Source organism: Astatotilapia calliptera, chromosome 16, assembly GCF_900246225.1.
Source record: "Astatotilapia calliptera chromosome 16, fAstCal1.2, whole genome shotgun sequence".
Taxonomy (NCBI): Eukaryota; Metazoa; Chordata; class Actinopteri; order Cichliformes; family Cichlidae; genus Astatotilapia; species Astatotilapia calliptera.
Window position 1 is genome coordinate 26,702,724 of NC_039317.1, and position 16,168 is coordinate 26,718,891.

At 39.3% G+C, this 16,168-nt stretch overlaps 2 protein-coding genes across 2 annotated transcripts; both read right to left on the reverse strand.

The window, feature by feature from the left end:
• Window positions 1–1,409: 1,409 nt before the first annotated feature.
• LOC113008081 (ileal sodium/bile acid cotransporter-like) lies at window positions 1,410–6,728 on the reverse strand. Its single transcript, XM_026145233.1, has 6 exons — window positions 6,331–6,728; window positions 5,754–5,872; window positions 5,521–5,609; window positions 3,783–3,958; window positions 3,538–3,695; window positions 1,410–1,756 (listed from the first exon to the last, which is right to left on the reverse strand). Exons 1-6 carry the CDS (start codon window positions 6,726–6,728, stop codon window positions 1,569–1,571), a joined length of 1,128 nt encoding a protein of 375 aa, XP_026001018.1. The 3' UTR covers window positions 1,410–1,568.
• A 1,811-nt stretch (window positions 6,729–8,539) lies between these two features.
• LOC113008003 (ileal sodium/bile acid cotransporter-like) lies at window positions 8,540–14,526 on the reverse strand. Its single transcript, XM_026145099.1, has 6 exons — window positions 14,129–14,526; window positions 13,552–13,670; window positions 13,319–13,407; window positions 11,580–11,755; window positions 11,335–11,492; window positions 8,540–9,554 (listed from the first exon to the last, which is right to left on the reverse strand). The coding sequence occupies exons 1-6, from the start codon at window positions 14,524–14,526 to the stop codon at window positions 9,367–9,369; spliced, it is 1,128 nt and encodes a 375-aa protein (XP_026000884.1). The 3' UTR covers window positions 8,540–9,366.
• Window positions 14,527–16,168: the final 1,642 nt, after the last annotated feature.

A 16,168-nucleotide genomic window follows, 5' to 3' on the forward strand; every position in this document is an offset into this window, starting at 1 on the left:
GGATGGATGGATGGATGGATAGTTGACCAACACAGAAACCCATGCAGGCCACTGTCTAGACAACTAGTTTTCATGTAAGTTGGGGGATGCCCTCATAAAATAACCTTCAACAAGGTAAAGGTGTCAGGTCCTCGAAAGTTAAGTTTAATTCAGGGACCTGTTAAACTTAACCTTTTGCCTTGTTGAAGGTTATTTTACGTGTCATCAACAATTCCCTGAATTTGACTGATAATCCTAATCTCTGATGGCTACATCATTACCAATATTATGTTTGTAGATGCTAAGCCTATGCTTGAAGCAACTGAGGTGTTAGATGGCAGGGGTGACACAGTGCCACTGTTATGAATGAAACTTGACATAATCCAATAACTCCAGCCATACTTATCTTGTCCTTTATTGTTTTCCATGGGTTGCATTTGTTGTTCAACTTGGTGACTATTTACATAACATTATGATTGTGACCTTGAACCAAGACTACGTGCAGCTGTTCACATTTTACCACACTACGGTCAAAGACAAGCTTTAGTCTTTTTTTTTTTTTTTTTAAATAAGACAAAGGACATTGGAACAACTGCACAAAAACAATAACATGCAAATAATCTTTATTTATAACTACACAACTGAGAACAGAAATGTATTCATTAAAAACTGTTTGTGTTCATCATTTAAAAAAAATGTCCAAGTAAATGAAATTAAACTGTAATTGCTTCATTAAACAAAGTCCCTCTGCAGTACAGCAGACTCATACATTAAAGTGTGAATATGTTGATTTCAAAGTCTGATGCTTGAGTATGGACAGAAAAACTGATCACTGAAACCCCAGACTTTCAAAGACTGATTACATTCTTATTAACCATTTATGTATGACTATTAAATTATTATTTCAATCATTCACACTTGGCTTTTAGCTACTTCCTCACTCAACAACTAACCACAGGATTTACTGACCAATTTTAATAATAAAATAATAATTAACAATAAATAACCAAAATAGTAATAATAAAAATCTGTTTAACTACTACTGCTACTTTTATGGAGCTGTTACACAGTTAATTCATGCTAACAGCTTTACATTGACATGACTGGATCTCACATAGATTTCTCTTAAGCTGTAACTACATCATTATATACCATTTTGTTCTTTGTTGTCATCACTGTGTTCTTGTTGCTATTGAAATAACATTAATATGAAATAAATTATGGCTGTCACCTTACAAAAAACCCCAAACACCCTGTTTACAATCACTGAAGCACTGATTAAGACACATGTCTAACAATGTACAGGCAAAGTGGTTCTAAATATTTAGATATGAATAAAAGTAAATAACACATAATTCAGCAGTTGGTCCCCACCACGTTCCCACTTGAAGTTAGATACTGACTGTCCCAGGGAAGAAATTTGTGCAACCCTGTTCAGCTAAAACTTTTCCAAATGGTTTAGTGTGGTGCACATACAGCCTGCAGAGTGCAGTGTGTCTTCACAGTAGAGTCCAAATGCTGTGATCACTGATGCAGTTGTTATTGCTCATACCAACAGTCCAAAGTCTCTGGTTTTCAGAGCTGCAATATCACAGCGCAGTGCTTTTGTCAGTGCTTTTATCCTTCACATCCGTGTTGTTGCTCTCATCGCCCTCAAAGCCACCATTTTCCTGTGGGCAGTGCTTTTGCTCTTCTACATCAGCGTTCTGACCTTCCAAGTATGTAGCGTCATTGTTTGTAGACGAGCCGCCACAAAATCTTTTATAAAGCTGGAAGCCTGGACAGGAAACAAACCATAGATTCAGAACCAGTGAGCAAAGACCTTTGGACAAAACCTTTAAATGTGGAATAAACAGGACTTCTATGCAAGATGCCATAACAAGAAAATTTGAAGCATCCCATGTTTTCTTTTCTGTTCAGTTTCAAGTATAAGTGAGCATCTACGATACACTGTAAACCAGTGGTTCTCAAATGTTTGGTGCACAGGACAGACAGAATTCAAAATTTCAAGGTATTCTGCAGAAGATGCCCTGTATGTCATTTTAGACAATGTGAACTATAACTTTCATTCATTCCCTCACTGCACATTTTCACACGAAAACCTATTTTAATGCAAGCCTATTCTCACGTCTGTGACATTAAGTAGCACCATCTTCTCAAACACACAGGAATTGCTAATTTAAGCAAATTCTGTCCTTTGAATGTGTTCCGAGATGCACTGGGGTATGGCATTAGTGGGACTGTGGAAGGTCCATTTCGTCACTGGTAAATGTGCAGGAGGTTTGTTTTAACCTGAAGTGAAAGGAATAAGTTAGGGATGAAAAAAAAACCAGCAAGCAAAAAATACCACAAAACAAAAGATCTCCTAGGTGACATAAAAACTCATGAAGATGTTGCACTTCTTAAAGTTTTTCATAGGTGTTAGAGCTTCAGTGCAGTAATGCTACAGATGTCTGCATCCATGGGGAGACACAGGAAGCAGACCCGAGGAAGCGGTGTTGAACAATACCTCTTATTGAGAGTGCATTGTTCCTGCTTCTTCTGGTTCAAGTCCAGCACTGTTTTACAGAAGCCAGTATTTCTCTCAGGAGAATGTTTAGTTAATTCCTGCCAACAAATGCCACAGTTGGGCTAATGACCATTAACATCTCTGATCCAACTAAAGCCATAAGGCTTTTTACCTGACAGTTGGTTGCTACTGGATATTTCAGATATCAGTTGCCTAGGTAACCCTATAACATATATATCGTCCTCTCATGTCACTTATAATCCTCTCAACGTCTATTTGAGCTGTTATTTTACACTGTTGCAGGAAGTTGTGAAAAGTCATTGCCATTCAGGAGTCTCAGGTTGTAAAGCTGCTGCTAATTACTTCATGCGAGGAAGTTTCTAAAGACAGGTAGCTTTTGTAGGTGATTTTGGGGGTGCTTTTCTTCATCTTCTCCGCCATTCTCCAATGCTCTCCTCAATCACAGCTTTAAATGCGTCAGTCAATAATATAGTCAAATTCAATTTCTTACATTACTTTTTTTTCTGTTACAAATTGATGCTTGGTTTACACAAAGTCCCTGGCACACCTGGACACCTCTTGGGAAACACTTGAATTAACCTTGACTGGTGCCCTTGAATTCTAAGCAGCATCCCCCTTTATGTAATTTGCTTTCACAGTTAGACAATTCAATGGTCAAAGAAATAGTAATAAGACTGTGAGGTAAAGTCATCCATTTTCCCAATTTTCCCGAAAGAAACTGGTGGAAAAAATATTCAAACTATGTGCTGACATGGATATTACGATACTTTATAGCTGACACAGGCAAACCACTGAAACAACATGAAGCACACTGCAATTCTGTTACTCTTTAAACTTGGGTTAAATATTTAATCCTTATATGGCACAGCACCTGGCTCAATCTGTTGACTCGACACAGCAAAAAAACATCACAATGGAGGAAAAGAAGGAAAATAAGGAAGCTGCATTCACTGACCAAGAACTAAAAAAAAGTCAAGCGATGCAGGAGAAAATGGCCAATGTATGTGTTGTTTGTTTTAAGGTCTTACCTCCCACAAAAATGAGTGCTGACACGAGCTGGAAGATGCTGTAGATGAGGGGGAAGGCAAACATCTTTTCCAGCTCCTCTGGGGTGAAGGACAGTTGGACGATAGTGCTGCACAACTGGGCATTCTGGATACCTGTCTCCAGTGCAATGGTTCGACATCTGAACAAATAAAGAAACAATGACGAACCTCATCAATAAGTCAAACTTGAATGTAGCTGTGTCAGAAACATTTTGCTGTCACCTCACCTGTACCAGGGTTGACCCACAAAGCGAGCCAGGAAGAACCCAAGGCTCAATCCAATAAAGGGGTAGATGGTGCCAATTATCCACAGGGAGGGAGCAATGGTCCAGGACGACTGGTAGAGGACTCCTCCAATCACAGCTATAATAATAATGAGAACCAAGCCAACAATGGATCCAACCTGTGCACAACATAAACACTCCATTAAAACCCAGTCCAGGTGATTTAACTGGTTCGGCACTGTAAAATGGAAATATCACATCCCCCCAGTATGTATGATGGAAATGCTATTTCTTTTTTTTTTCTTCTTCTTTTCTGAAAAAACAAAACAAACAAACAAACAAAAACACCCCCCCCCAAAAAAACAAAACAAAACAACAACAAACAAACAAACAAACAAACAAACAAACAAAAAACCTAGGGTTAGGAGGCAGCAGGGCAGGTAGGTTTACGTAGAACTCAGGGTTGTAACATCATACACAAAATCACACCTCATATGCTTAACATAGTCGTTCCATTTAGACCATATTCCGTAGAAGGTATCCCTCTGAAGTTTAAGAGAAAATGACACTTTTTCCATCGTATAGATCTCTTGTACAGAATGTATCCAGTCTTCTATCGTTGGTGGTTCAGGCTTAAGCCATCTTCTCATAAGAGGCTTTTTACTTGCGGCCAGAAGGATATACAGGAGTCTTCTGTCGTTGGAATTCAGTTTATCCACTGGTGCATTGCACAAAAAGATGGTCTCAAAAGTTGAAGGAAAAACAAATGAAAAAACACGTAAATGATCATGGATTAGAGACCAATACTGGCGAATATCTTTACAGTCCCAAAAGATGTGGAAATGGTTAGCTCCATCTCCCCCACATCTCCAACATTTATCACCAATTCCTCGATATCTTTGTTGAGCAGGGGTAATGAAAAATCTCATAATGCTTTTCCAGCAAAATTCACGCCAAACATTAGACCCAGTGGTAGCCCACTGTATCTTGCATGCGTGAGCCCAACACTTCTCTGTAATTGTCAAATTACCCTCCTTTTCCCACTTCGCTTTAATATACAGAGTGCTGTCGTTTTTACACCGCCGGATGCTGTTATATAATTTAGAAATAATTTTACTTTGCACTTCAGATTTGGTTAGTAATAAGAATGTTTCTACAAATTGTAATTCGTTTAGGTTCACTTTTAAGTTTTGATTAAAATAATTTCTGATCTGTAGATATCTAAAAAAATCATCAGATCCCAAGTCATGTTTACTCCTTAAAGATTCAAAGCTTTGAAATGCGCCCTTATGGACAAATGAATAATAATTGGTTATACCTTTTGAAATCCAGTTTTTGAATCTATTATCATATTGATTTGGAGTAAAATCTGAATCATATGCACACCATCTTAAAACCTTAGAGGCATTTTCCAAACCACCAATTTTTATTACTTCTTTCCAAGCTGATATCATTATTTGTAGTATAGGTTTATCTGCCATATGTATTTTATTCTGCAATTTTATGTCCGATATTAAAGCTGAAACGGGTATTTCTTTTACTATTGTTCCTTCAACATCTTTCCATCCAGCGGTGTAGTTTGGACAACAGAGACAAATCAGCGGTCTTAACTGAGCTGCACAATAATATTCTCGTAGACATGCTATTTCTAAAAAGAAACATGTCACACAGGCACAAGATGTTATAAGTGAAAACATTAAACCTGTAGAATTATATTCAATAAACTGTAGAGCATTCCTACCTTCAGGATCTTTTTTGCCATCTCAGGCCACCTGTGCTTTACGTACATTCCCACACCGATCGGGATGATTAGGGCTGCCAGTGTGATACCTGAGGATGCAAAAAAGTAGATTATAAAAAGGTTACCTTAGAGGCAGGAACAGCATTCACAGTTACATCCTGATAATACACATTATTGAGAGCACTTGTTTGAAATTATTTAAGGTGTTTCAGTTCTTTGAAAGCTTTCCTTACCGATACTGTCATACGGGATCTTGATGGTGTCACTGGATGTCCATACGCTGGTGTAGATTAAAAGACAGAGAGGCATCATCCCCAAGGCCAGGAGAGAGGAGCAGGCTGTCATACTGAGACTGAGGAGCGAAGGATTTGGACACAGATGAGTTTCCTGCATTTGTCCCTAGCTGTGCTTAAACACACTAACACAAATTGTTTTATTTAAATAGTGCATTAACATTGAATAAATGTAAATAAAACTCTAGACCAATAAAAACTTGTAATACATTAATTCTGTTGTTCTCCTGCCAGGTAGCTACACAACAAGAAAGTCTTCCTTAAAATAGCTTAAGAGTGTTCTGGGATCCAAAAAACATGAAAATATTCTATTTAGTTTACATACACAAGAGAAACAAATAGTTATCATAGAGTAAACATAGTGGTCCTCTAAGAGCAGCACTTGGTGATAGTAGGGAAAAAAGAAGGTTCCTTTTTTAACAGGGAGAAACCACCAGCTGAAAAAGGCTCAGAGAAGTCTGCTCTTTAACATTAAGGGAAAAAGAAAAAATAGCAATGAACCTGCCCAAAGTCTCACCTGAGGTCCATGTCTCCATCCAACCAGTAGCAGATGATGTTGGAGTTTGAGCCACCTGGACAGCAGCCCATGATGATGATGACCACTGCCTGCACAGCCTGGACCCCAAAAGCCAGTGACAAGGCAAAAGCTGTGAAAGGCATAATGCCAAACTGGCAGAGGAAGCCAATGATAATGCCCCATGGCTTCTTAATGTGGCCCCACAGCTTTGCAGCCTCCACTGTGCAGCCCATGGCGAACATGACCATTGCGAGCATGATGGTGAGGACCGTGCTCATCACTACTCCCAGGATGGCATTGAAGTTACTGGGAGGAACAAGGCAGTCTGTGCCCGAGCAGGCTGTGGCAGCATTGTCACAGATAGCTGGCAGCATGGTGGTTGGCTTCAGCGTGGACATTGTTGTTGCAGAAGAAGAATATCAGCAGATCCTTAAAACTTGCACACACTTTGGGGCTTCTTAGAGTCCTTGAGGTGAGACAAGTCCAGTTTCACCACCTGTCCAGGAAAATGGATGTGACAAAGAGATGGAGTGAGCTTGGATCACTGCCCTTTATGCCCACGGTTTAAAAGCCAAATAAAATTGGGCGGAAAGATAAAAAATTAACCAATAGTCTATGTTTTATGGGGTCAGCGTTCAAAACACATGCATATAAAAAAGAAAATCACAATGAAATATGAAATACCATTACACCATGGCTCCAGTTTTTACAGCCTTGTGGGTTTTAAAGTTTTAATGAACTCACAATCATCAAGCATCATCATGCAGGAAAAGTTTCAAAGAGGCAGCAGCCACAGAATACATGTCCTTTGCACAATTATATATGGCCGTCTTTGGTCTCTTAATCATTCTTTTAAACATGAGTAACCCAGAGCCCATAAAACAAAATAAAGGTGTACAGTGGTCCTTCGTTTATTGTAGGAGTTATGTTCTAAAAAATAACCTGAGATAGGTCAAATCCGCAAAGTAGTCGGCGCTGTCACTTGGTGTTTGCTCGCTCTGTGGTAGAGTACAAGGTCTTAAATAATCAGGCCCCATTTTATCTTAATGACCTTGTAGTACCATATCACTCTATTAGAGCACTTCGCTCCTGCACTGCAGGCCTACTTGTTGTTCCTAGAGTATTTAAAAGTAGAATGGGAGGGAGAGCCTTCAGTTTTCAGGCCCCTCTTCTGTGGAACCAGCTTCCAGTTTGGATTCGGGAGACAGACACTATCTCTACTTTTAAGATTAGGCTTAAAACTTTCCTTTTTGCTAAAGCATATAGTTAGGGCTGGACCAGGTGACCCTGAATCCTCCCTTAGTTATTGCTGCAATAGACGTAGGCTGCCGGGGGATTCCCATGATGCATTGAGTTTTTCCTTTCCAGTCACCTTTCTCACTCACTATGTGTTAATAGACCTCTCTGCATTGAATCATATCTGTTATTAACCTCTGTCTCTCTTCCACAGCATGTCTTTTATCCTGTCTTCCTTCTCTCACCCCAACCGGTCGCACCAGATGGCCCCGCCCCTCCCTGAGCCTGGTCTGCTGGAGGTTTCTTCCTGTTAAAAGAGAGTTTTTCCTTCCCACTGTCGCCAAAGTGCTTGCTCATAGGGGGTCATATGATTTTTGGGTTTTTCTCTGTATCTATGAAGCGCCTTGAGGCGACTTTTGTTGTGATTTGGCGCTATATAAATAAAATTGAATTGAAAAATTGAATTTGTAGATGCTAAGCCTATGCTTGAAGCAACTGAGGTGTTAGATGGCAGGGGTGACACAGTGCCACTGTTATGAATGAAACTTGACATAATCCAATAACTCCAGCCATAATTATCTTGTCCTTTATTGTTTTCCATGGGTTGCATTTGTTGTTCAACAGTCTTCTTAGTATCCACCGTCATTTAGCATGACTACTTGGTGACTATTTATTTACATAACATTATGATTGTGACCTTGAACCAAGACTACGTGCAGCTGTTCACATTTTACCACACTACGGTCAAAGACAAGCTTTAGTCTTTTTTTTTTTTTTTAAATAAGACAAAGGACATTGGAACAACTGCACAAAAACAATAACATGCAAATAATCTTTATTTATAACTACACAACTGAGAACAGAAATGTATTCATTAAAAACTGTTTGTGTTCATCATTTAAAAAAAATGTCCAAGTAAATGAAATTAAACTGTAATTGCTTCATTAAACAAAGTCCCTCTGCAGTACAGCAGACTCATACATTAAAGTGTGAATATGTTGATTTCAAAGTCTGATGCTTGAGTATGGACAGAAAAACTGATCACTGAAACCCCAGACTTTCAAAGACTGATTACATTCTTATTAACCATTTATGTATGACTATTAAATTATTATTTCAATCATTCACACTTGGCTTTTAGCTACTTCCTCACTCAACAACTAACCACAGGATTTACTGACCAATTTTAATAATAAAATAATAATTAACAATAAATAACCAAAATAGTAATAATAAAAATCTGTTTAACTACTACTGCTACTTTTATGGAGCTGTTACACAGTTAATTCATGCTAACAGCTTTACATTGACATGACTGGATCTCACATAGATTTATCTTAAGCTGTAACTACATCATTATATCACATTTTGTTCTTTGTTGTCATCACTGTGTTCTTGTTGCTATTGAAATAACATTAATATGAAATAAATTATGGCTGTCACCTTACAAAAAACCCCAAACACCCTGTTTACAATCACTGAAGCACTGATTAAGACACATGTCTAACAATGTACAGGCAAAGTGGTTCTAAATATTTAGATATGAATAAAAGTAAATAACACATAATTCAGCAGTTGGTCCCCACCACGTTCCCACTTGAAGTTAGATACTGACTGTCCGGGGAAGAAATTTGTGCAACCCTGTTCAGCTAAAACTTTTCCAAATGGTTTAGTGTGGTGCACATACAGCCTGCAGAGTGCAGTGTGTCTTCACAGTAGAGTCCAAATGCTGTGATCACTGATGCAGTTGTTATTGCTCATACCAACAGTCCAAAGTCTCTGGTTTTCAGAGCTGCAATATCACAGCGCAGTGCTTTTGTCAGTGCTTTTATCCTTCACATCCGTGTTGTTGCTCTCATCGCCCTCAAAGCCACCATTTTCCTGTGGGCAGTGCTTTTGCTCTTCTACATCAGCGTTCTGACCTTCCAAGTATGTAGTGTCACTGTTTGTAGACGAGCCGCCACAAAATCTTTTATAAAGCTGGAAGCCTGGACAGGAAACAAACCATAGATTCAGAACCAGTGAGCAAAGACCTTTGGACAAAACCTTTAAAAGTGGAATAAACAGGACTTCTATGCAAGATGCCATAACAAGAAAATTTGAAGCATCCCATGTTTTCTTTTCTGTTCAGTTTCAAGTATAAGTGAGCATCTTCCATACACTGTAAACCAGTGGTTCTCAGATGTTTGGTGCACAGGACAGACAGAATTCAAAATTTCAAGGTATTCTGCAGAAGATGCCCTGTATGTCATTTTAGACAATGTGAACTATAACTTTCATTCATTCCCTCACTGCACATTTTCACACGAAAACCTATTTTAATGCAAGCCTATTCTCACGTCTGTGACATTAAGTAGCACCATCTTCTCAAACACACAGGAATTGCTAATTTAAGCAAATTCTGTCCTTTGAATGTGTTCCGAGATGCACTGGGGTATGGCATTAGTGGGACTGTGGAAGGTCCATTTCGTCACTGGTAAATGTGCAGGAGGTTTGTTTTAACCTGAAGTGAAAGGAATAAGTTAGGGATGAAAAAAAACCAGCAAGCAAAAAATACCACAAAACAAAAGATCTCCTAGGTGACATAAAAACTCATGAAGATGTTGCACTTCTTAAAGTTTTTCATAGGTGTTAGAGCTTCAGTGCAGTAATGCTACAGATGTCTGCATCCATGGGGAGACACAGGAAGCAGACCCGAGGAAGCGGTGTTGAACAATACCTCTTATTGAGAGTGCATTGTTCCTGCTTCTTCTGGTTCAAGTCCAGCACTGTTTTACAGAAGCCAGTATTTCTCTCAGGAGAATGTTTAGTTAATTCCTGCCAACAAATGCCACAGTTGGGCTAATGACCATTAACATCTCTGATCCAACTAAAGCCATAAGGCTTTTTACCTGACAGTTGGTTGCTACTGGATATTTCAGATATCAGTTGCCTAGGTAACCCTATAACATATATATCGTCCTCTCATGTCACTTATAATCCTCTCAACGTCTATTTGAGCTGTTATTTTACACTGTTGCAGGAAGTTGTGAAAAGTCATTGCCATTCAGGAGTCTCAGGTTGTAAAGCTGCTGCTAATTACTTCATGCGAGGAAGTTTCTAAAGACAGGTAGCTTTTGTAGGTGATTTTGGGGGTGCTTTTCTTCATCTTCTCCGCCATTCTCCAATGCTTTCCTCAATCACAGCTTTAAATGCGTCAGTCAATAATATAGTCAAATTCAATTTCTTACATTACTTTTTTTTCTGTTACAAAATGATGCTTGGTTTACACAAAGTCCCTGGCACACCTGGACACCTCTTGGGAAACACTTGAATTAACCTTGACTGGTGCCCTTGAATTCTAAGCAGCATCCCCCTTTATGTAATTTGCTTTCACAGTTAGACAATTCAATGGTCAAAGAAATAGTAATAAGACTGTGAGGTAAAGTCATCCATTTTCCCAATTTTCCCGAAAGAAACTGGTGGAAAAAATATTCAAACTATGTGCTGACATGGATATTACGATACTTTATAGCTGACACAGGCAAACCACTGAAACAACATGAAGCACACTGCAATTCTGTTACTCTTTAAACTTGGGTTAAATATTTAATCCTTATATGGCACAGCACCTGGCTCAATCTGTTGACTCGACACAGCAAAAAAACATCACAATGGAGGAAAAGAAGGAAAATAAGGAAGCTGCATTCACTGACCAAGAACTAAAAAAAAGTCAAGCGATGCAGGAGAAAATGGCCAATGTATGTGTTGTTTGTTTTAAGGTCTTACCTCCCACAAAAATGAGTGCTGACACGAGCTGGAAGATGCTGTAGATGAGGGGGAAGGCAAACATCTTTTCCAGCTCCTCTGGGGTGAAGGACAGTTGGACGATAGTGCTGCACAACTGGGCATTCTGGATACCTGTCTCCAGTGCAATGGTTCGACATCTGAACAAATAAAGAAACAATGACGAACCTCATCAATAAGTCAAACTTGAATGTAGCTGTGTCAGAAACATTTTGCTGTCACCTCACCTGTACCAGGGTTGACCCACAAAGCGAGCCAGGAAGAACCCAAGGCTCAATCCAATAAAGGGGTAGATGGTGCCAATTATCCACAGGGAGGGAGCAATGGTCCAGGACGACTGGTAGAGGACTCCTCCAATCACAGCTATAATAATAATGAGAACCAAGCCAACAATGGATCCAACCTGTGCACAACATAAACACTCCATTAAAACCCAGTCCAGGTGATTTAACTGGTTCGGCACTGTAAAATGGAAATATCACATCCCCCCAGTATGTATGATGGAAATGCTATTTCTTTTTTTTTTCTTCTTCTTTTCTGAAAAAACAAAACAAACAAACAAACAAAAACACCCCCCCCCCAAAAAAACAAAACAAAACAACAACAAACAAACAAACAAACAAACAAACAAACAAAAAACCTAGGGTTAGGAGGCAGCAGGGCAGGTAGGTTTACGTAGAACTCAGGGTTGTAACATCATACACAAAATCACACCTCATATGCTTAACATAGTCGTTCCATTTAGACCATATTCCGTAGAAGGTATCCCTCTGAAGTTTAAGAGAAAATGACACTTTTTCCATCGTATAGATCTCTTGTACAGAATGTATCCAGTCTTCTATCGTTGGTGGTTCAGGCTTAAGCCATCTTCTCGTAAGAGGCTTTTTACTTGCGGCCAGAAGGATATACAGGAGTCTTCTGTCGTTGGAATTCAGTTTATCCACTGGTGCATTGCACAAAAAGATGGTCTCAAAAGTTGAAGGAAAAACAAATGAAAAAACACGTAAATGATCATGGATTAGAGACCAATACTGGCGAATATCTTTACAGTCCCAAAAGATGTGGAAATGGTTAGCTCCATCTCCCCCACATCTCCAACATTTATCACCAATTCCTCGATATCTTTGTTGAGCAGGGGTAATGAAAAATCTCATAATGCTTTTCCAGCAAAATTCACGCCAAACATTAGACCCAGTGGTAGCCCACTGTATCTTGCATGCGTGAGCCCAACACTTCTCTGTAATTGTCAAATTACCCTCCTTTTCCCACTTCGCTTTAATATACAGAGTGCTGTCGTTTTTACACCGCCGGATGCTGTTATATAATTTAGAAATAATTTTACTTTGCACTTCAGATTTGGTTAGTAATAAGAATGTTTCTACAAATTGTAATTCGTTTAGGTTCACTTTTAAGTTTTGATTAAAATAATTTCTGATCTGTAGATATCTAAAAAAATCATCAGATCCCAAGTCATGTTTACTCCTTAAAGATTCAAAGCTTTGAAATGCGCCCTTATGGACAAATGAATAATAATTGGTTATACCTTTTGAAATCCAGTTTTTGAATCTATTATCATATTGATTTGGAGTAAAATCTGAATCATATGCACACCATCTTAAAACCTTAGAGGCATTTTCCAAACCACCAATTTTTATTACTTCTTTCCAAGCTGATATCATTATTTGTAGTATAGGTTTATCTGCCATATGTATTTTATTCTGCAATTTTATGTCCGATATTAAAGCTGAAACGGGTATTTCTTTTACTATTGTTCCTTCAACATCTTTCCATCCGGCGGTGTAGTTTGGACAACAGAGACAAATCAGCGGTCTTAACTGAACTGCACAATAATATTCTCGTAGACATGCTATTTCTAAAAAGAAACATGTCACACAGGCACAAGATGTTATAAGTGAAAACATTAAACCTGTAGAATTATATTCAATAAACTGTAGAGTATTCCTACCTTCAGGATCTTTTTTGCCATCTCAGGCCACCTGTGCTTTACGTACATTCCCACACCGATCGGGATGATAAGGGCTGCCAGTGTGATACCTGAGGATGCAAAAAAGTAGATTATAAAAAGGTTACCTTAGAGGCAGGAACAGCATTCACAGTTACATCCTGATAATACACATTATTGAGAGCACTTGTTTGAAATTATTTAAGGTGTTTCAGTTCTTTGAAAGCTTTCCTTACCGATACTGTCATACGGGATCTTGATGGTGTCACTGGATGTCCATACGCTGGTGTAGATTAAAAGACAGAGAGGCATCATCCCCAAGGCCAGGAGAGAGGAGCAGGCTGTCATACTGAGACTGAGGAGCGAAGGATTTGGACACAGATGAGTTTCCTGCATTTGTCCCTAGCTGTGCTTAAACACACTAACACAAATTGTTTTATTTAAATAGTGCATTAACATTGAATAAATGTAAATAAAACTCTAGACCAATAAAAACTTGTAATACATTAATTCTGTTGTTCTCCTGCCAGGTAGCTACACAACAAGAAAGTCTTCCTTAAAATAGCTTAAGAGTGTTCTGGGATCCAAAAAACATGAAAATATTCTATTTAGTTTACATACACAAGAGAAACAAATAGTTATCATAGAGTAAACATAGTGGTCCTCTAAGAGCAGCACTTGGTGATAGTAGGGAAAAAAGAAGGTTCCTTTTTTAACAGGGAGAAACCACCAGCTGAAAAAGGCTCAGAGAAGTCTGCTCTTTAACATTAAGGGAAAAAGAAAAAATAGCAATGAACCTGCCCAAAGTCTCACCTGAGGTCCATGTCTCCATCCAACCAGTAGCAGATGATGTTGGAGTTTGAGCCACCTGGACAGCAGCCCATGATGATGATGACCACTGCCTGCACAGCCTGGACCCCAAAAGCCAGTGACAAGGCAAAAGCTGTGAAAGGCATAATGCCAAACTGGCAGAGGAAGCCAATGATAATGCCCCATGGCTTCTTAATGTGGCCCCACAGCTTTGCAGCCTCCACTGTGCAGCCCATGGCGAACATGACCATTGCGAGCATGATGGTGAGCACCGTGCTCATCACTACTCCCAGGATGGCATTGAAGTTACTGGGAGGAACAAGGCAGTCTGTGCCCGAGCAGGCTGTGGCAGCATTGTCACAGATAGCTGGCAGCATGGTGGTTGGCTTCAGCGTGGACATTGTTGTTGCAGAAGAAGAATATCAGCAGATCCTTAAAACTTGCACACACTTTGGGGCTTCTTAGAGTCCTTGAGGTGAGACAAGTCCAGTTTCACCACCTGTCCAGGAAAATGGATGTGACAAAGAGATGGAGTGAGCTTGGATCACTGCCCTTTATGCCCACGGTTTAAAAGCCAAATAAAATTGGGCGGAAAGATAAAAAATTAACCAATAGTCTATGTTTTATGGGGTCAGCGTTCAAAACACATGCATATAAAAAAGAAAATCACAATGAAATATGAAATACCATTACACCATGGCTCCAGTTTTTACAGCCTTGTGGGTTTTAAAGTTTTAATGAACTCACAATCATCAAGCATCATCATGCAGGAAAAGTTTCAAAGAGGCAGCAGCCACAGAATACATGTCCTTTGCACAATTATATATGGCCGTCTTTGGTCTCTTAATCATTCTTTTAAACATGAGTAACCCAGAGCCCATAAAACAAAATAAAGGTGTACAGTGGTCCTTCGTTTATTGTAGGAGTTATGTTCTAAAAAATAACCTGAGATAGGTCAAATCCGCAAAGTAGTCGGCGCTGTCACTTGGTGTTTGCTCGCTCTGTGGTAGAGTACAAGGTCTTAAATAATCAGGCCCCATTTTATCTTAATGACCTTGTAGTACCATATCACCCTATTAGAGCACTTCGCTCTCGCTCTGCAGGCCTACTTGTTGTTCCTAGAGTATTTAAAAGTAGAATGGGAGGGAGAGCCTTCAGTTTTCAGGCCCCTCTTCTGTGGAACCAGCTTCCAGTTTGGATTCGGGAGACAGACACTATCTCTACTTTTAAGATTAGGCTTAAAACTTTCCTTTTTGCTAAAGCATATAGTTAGGGCTGGACCAGGTGACCCTGAATCCTCCCTTAGTTATTGCTGCAATAGACGTAGGCTGCCGGGGGATTCCCATGATGCATTGAGTTTTTCCTTTCCAGTCACCTTTCTCACTCACTATGTGTTAATAGACCTCTCTGCATTGAATCATATCTGTTATTAACCTCTGTCTCTCTTCCACAGCATGTCTTTTATCCTGTCTTCCTTCTCTCACCCCAACCGGTCGCACCAGATGGCCCCGCCCCTCCCTGAGCCTGGTCTGCTGGAGGTTTCTTCCTGTTAAAAGAGAGTTTTTCCTTCCCACTGTCGCCAAAGTGCTTGCTCATAGGGGGTCATATGATTTTTGGGTTTTTCTCTGTATCTATGAAGCGCCTTGAGGCGACTTTTGTTGTGATTTGGCGCTATATAAATAAAATTGAATTGAAAAATTGAATTTGTAGATGCTAAGCCTATGCTTGAAGCAACTGAGGTGTTAGATGGCAGGGGTGACACAGTGCCACTGTTATGAATGAAACTTGACATAATCCAATAACTCCAGCCATAATTATCTTGTCCTTTATTGTTTTCCATGGGTTGCATTTGTTGTTCAACAGTCTTCTTAGTATCCACCGTCATTTAGCATGACTACTTGGTGACTATTTATTTACATAACATTATGATTGTGACCTTGAACCAAGACTACGTGCAGCTGTTCACATTTTACCACACTACGGTCAAAGACAAGCTTTAGTCTTTTTTTTTTTTTTTAAATAAGACAAAGGACATTGGAACAA

Bases quoted from the DNA above. Each gene is read 5' to 3' on its own strand.
- LOC113008081 (XM_026145233.1), bottom strand. From the start codon at position 6,728: ATGTCCACGCTGAAGCCAACCACCATGCTGCCAGCTATCTGTGACAAT. The intron at 5,610-5,753 runs GTAAGGAAAGCT...TTGCATCCTCAG, and splicing joins GATCCCGTATGACAGTATCG to GTATCACACTGGCAGCCCTA. The intron at 1,757-3,537 runs GTAAGACCTTAA...TTTCCTGTCCAG, and splicing joins AGCACTCATTTTTGTGGGAG to GCTTCCAGCTTTATAAAAGA.
- LOC113008003 (XM_026145099.1), bottom strand. From the start codon at position 14,526: ATGTCCACGCTGAAGCCAACCACCATGCTGCCAGCTATCTGTGACAAT. The intron at 11,493-11,579 runs GTGAGGTGACAG...TTATTTGTTCAG, and splicing joins GTGGGTCAACCCTGGTACAG to ATGTCGAACCATTGCACTGG. The intron at 9,555-11,334 runs GTAAGACCTTAA...TTTCCTGTCCAG, and splicing joins AGCACTCATTTTTGTGGGAG to GCTTCCAGCTTTATAAAAGA.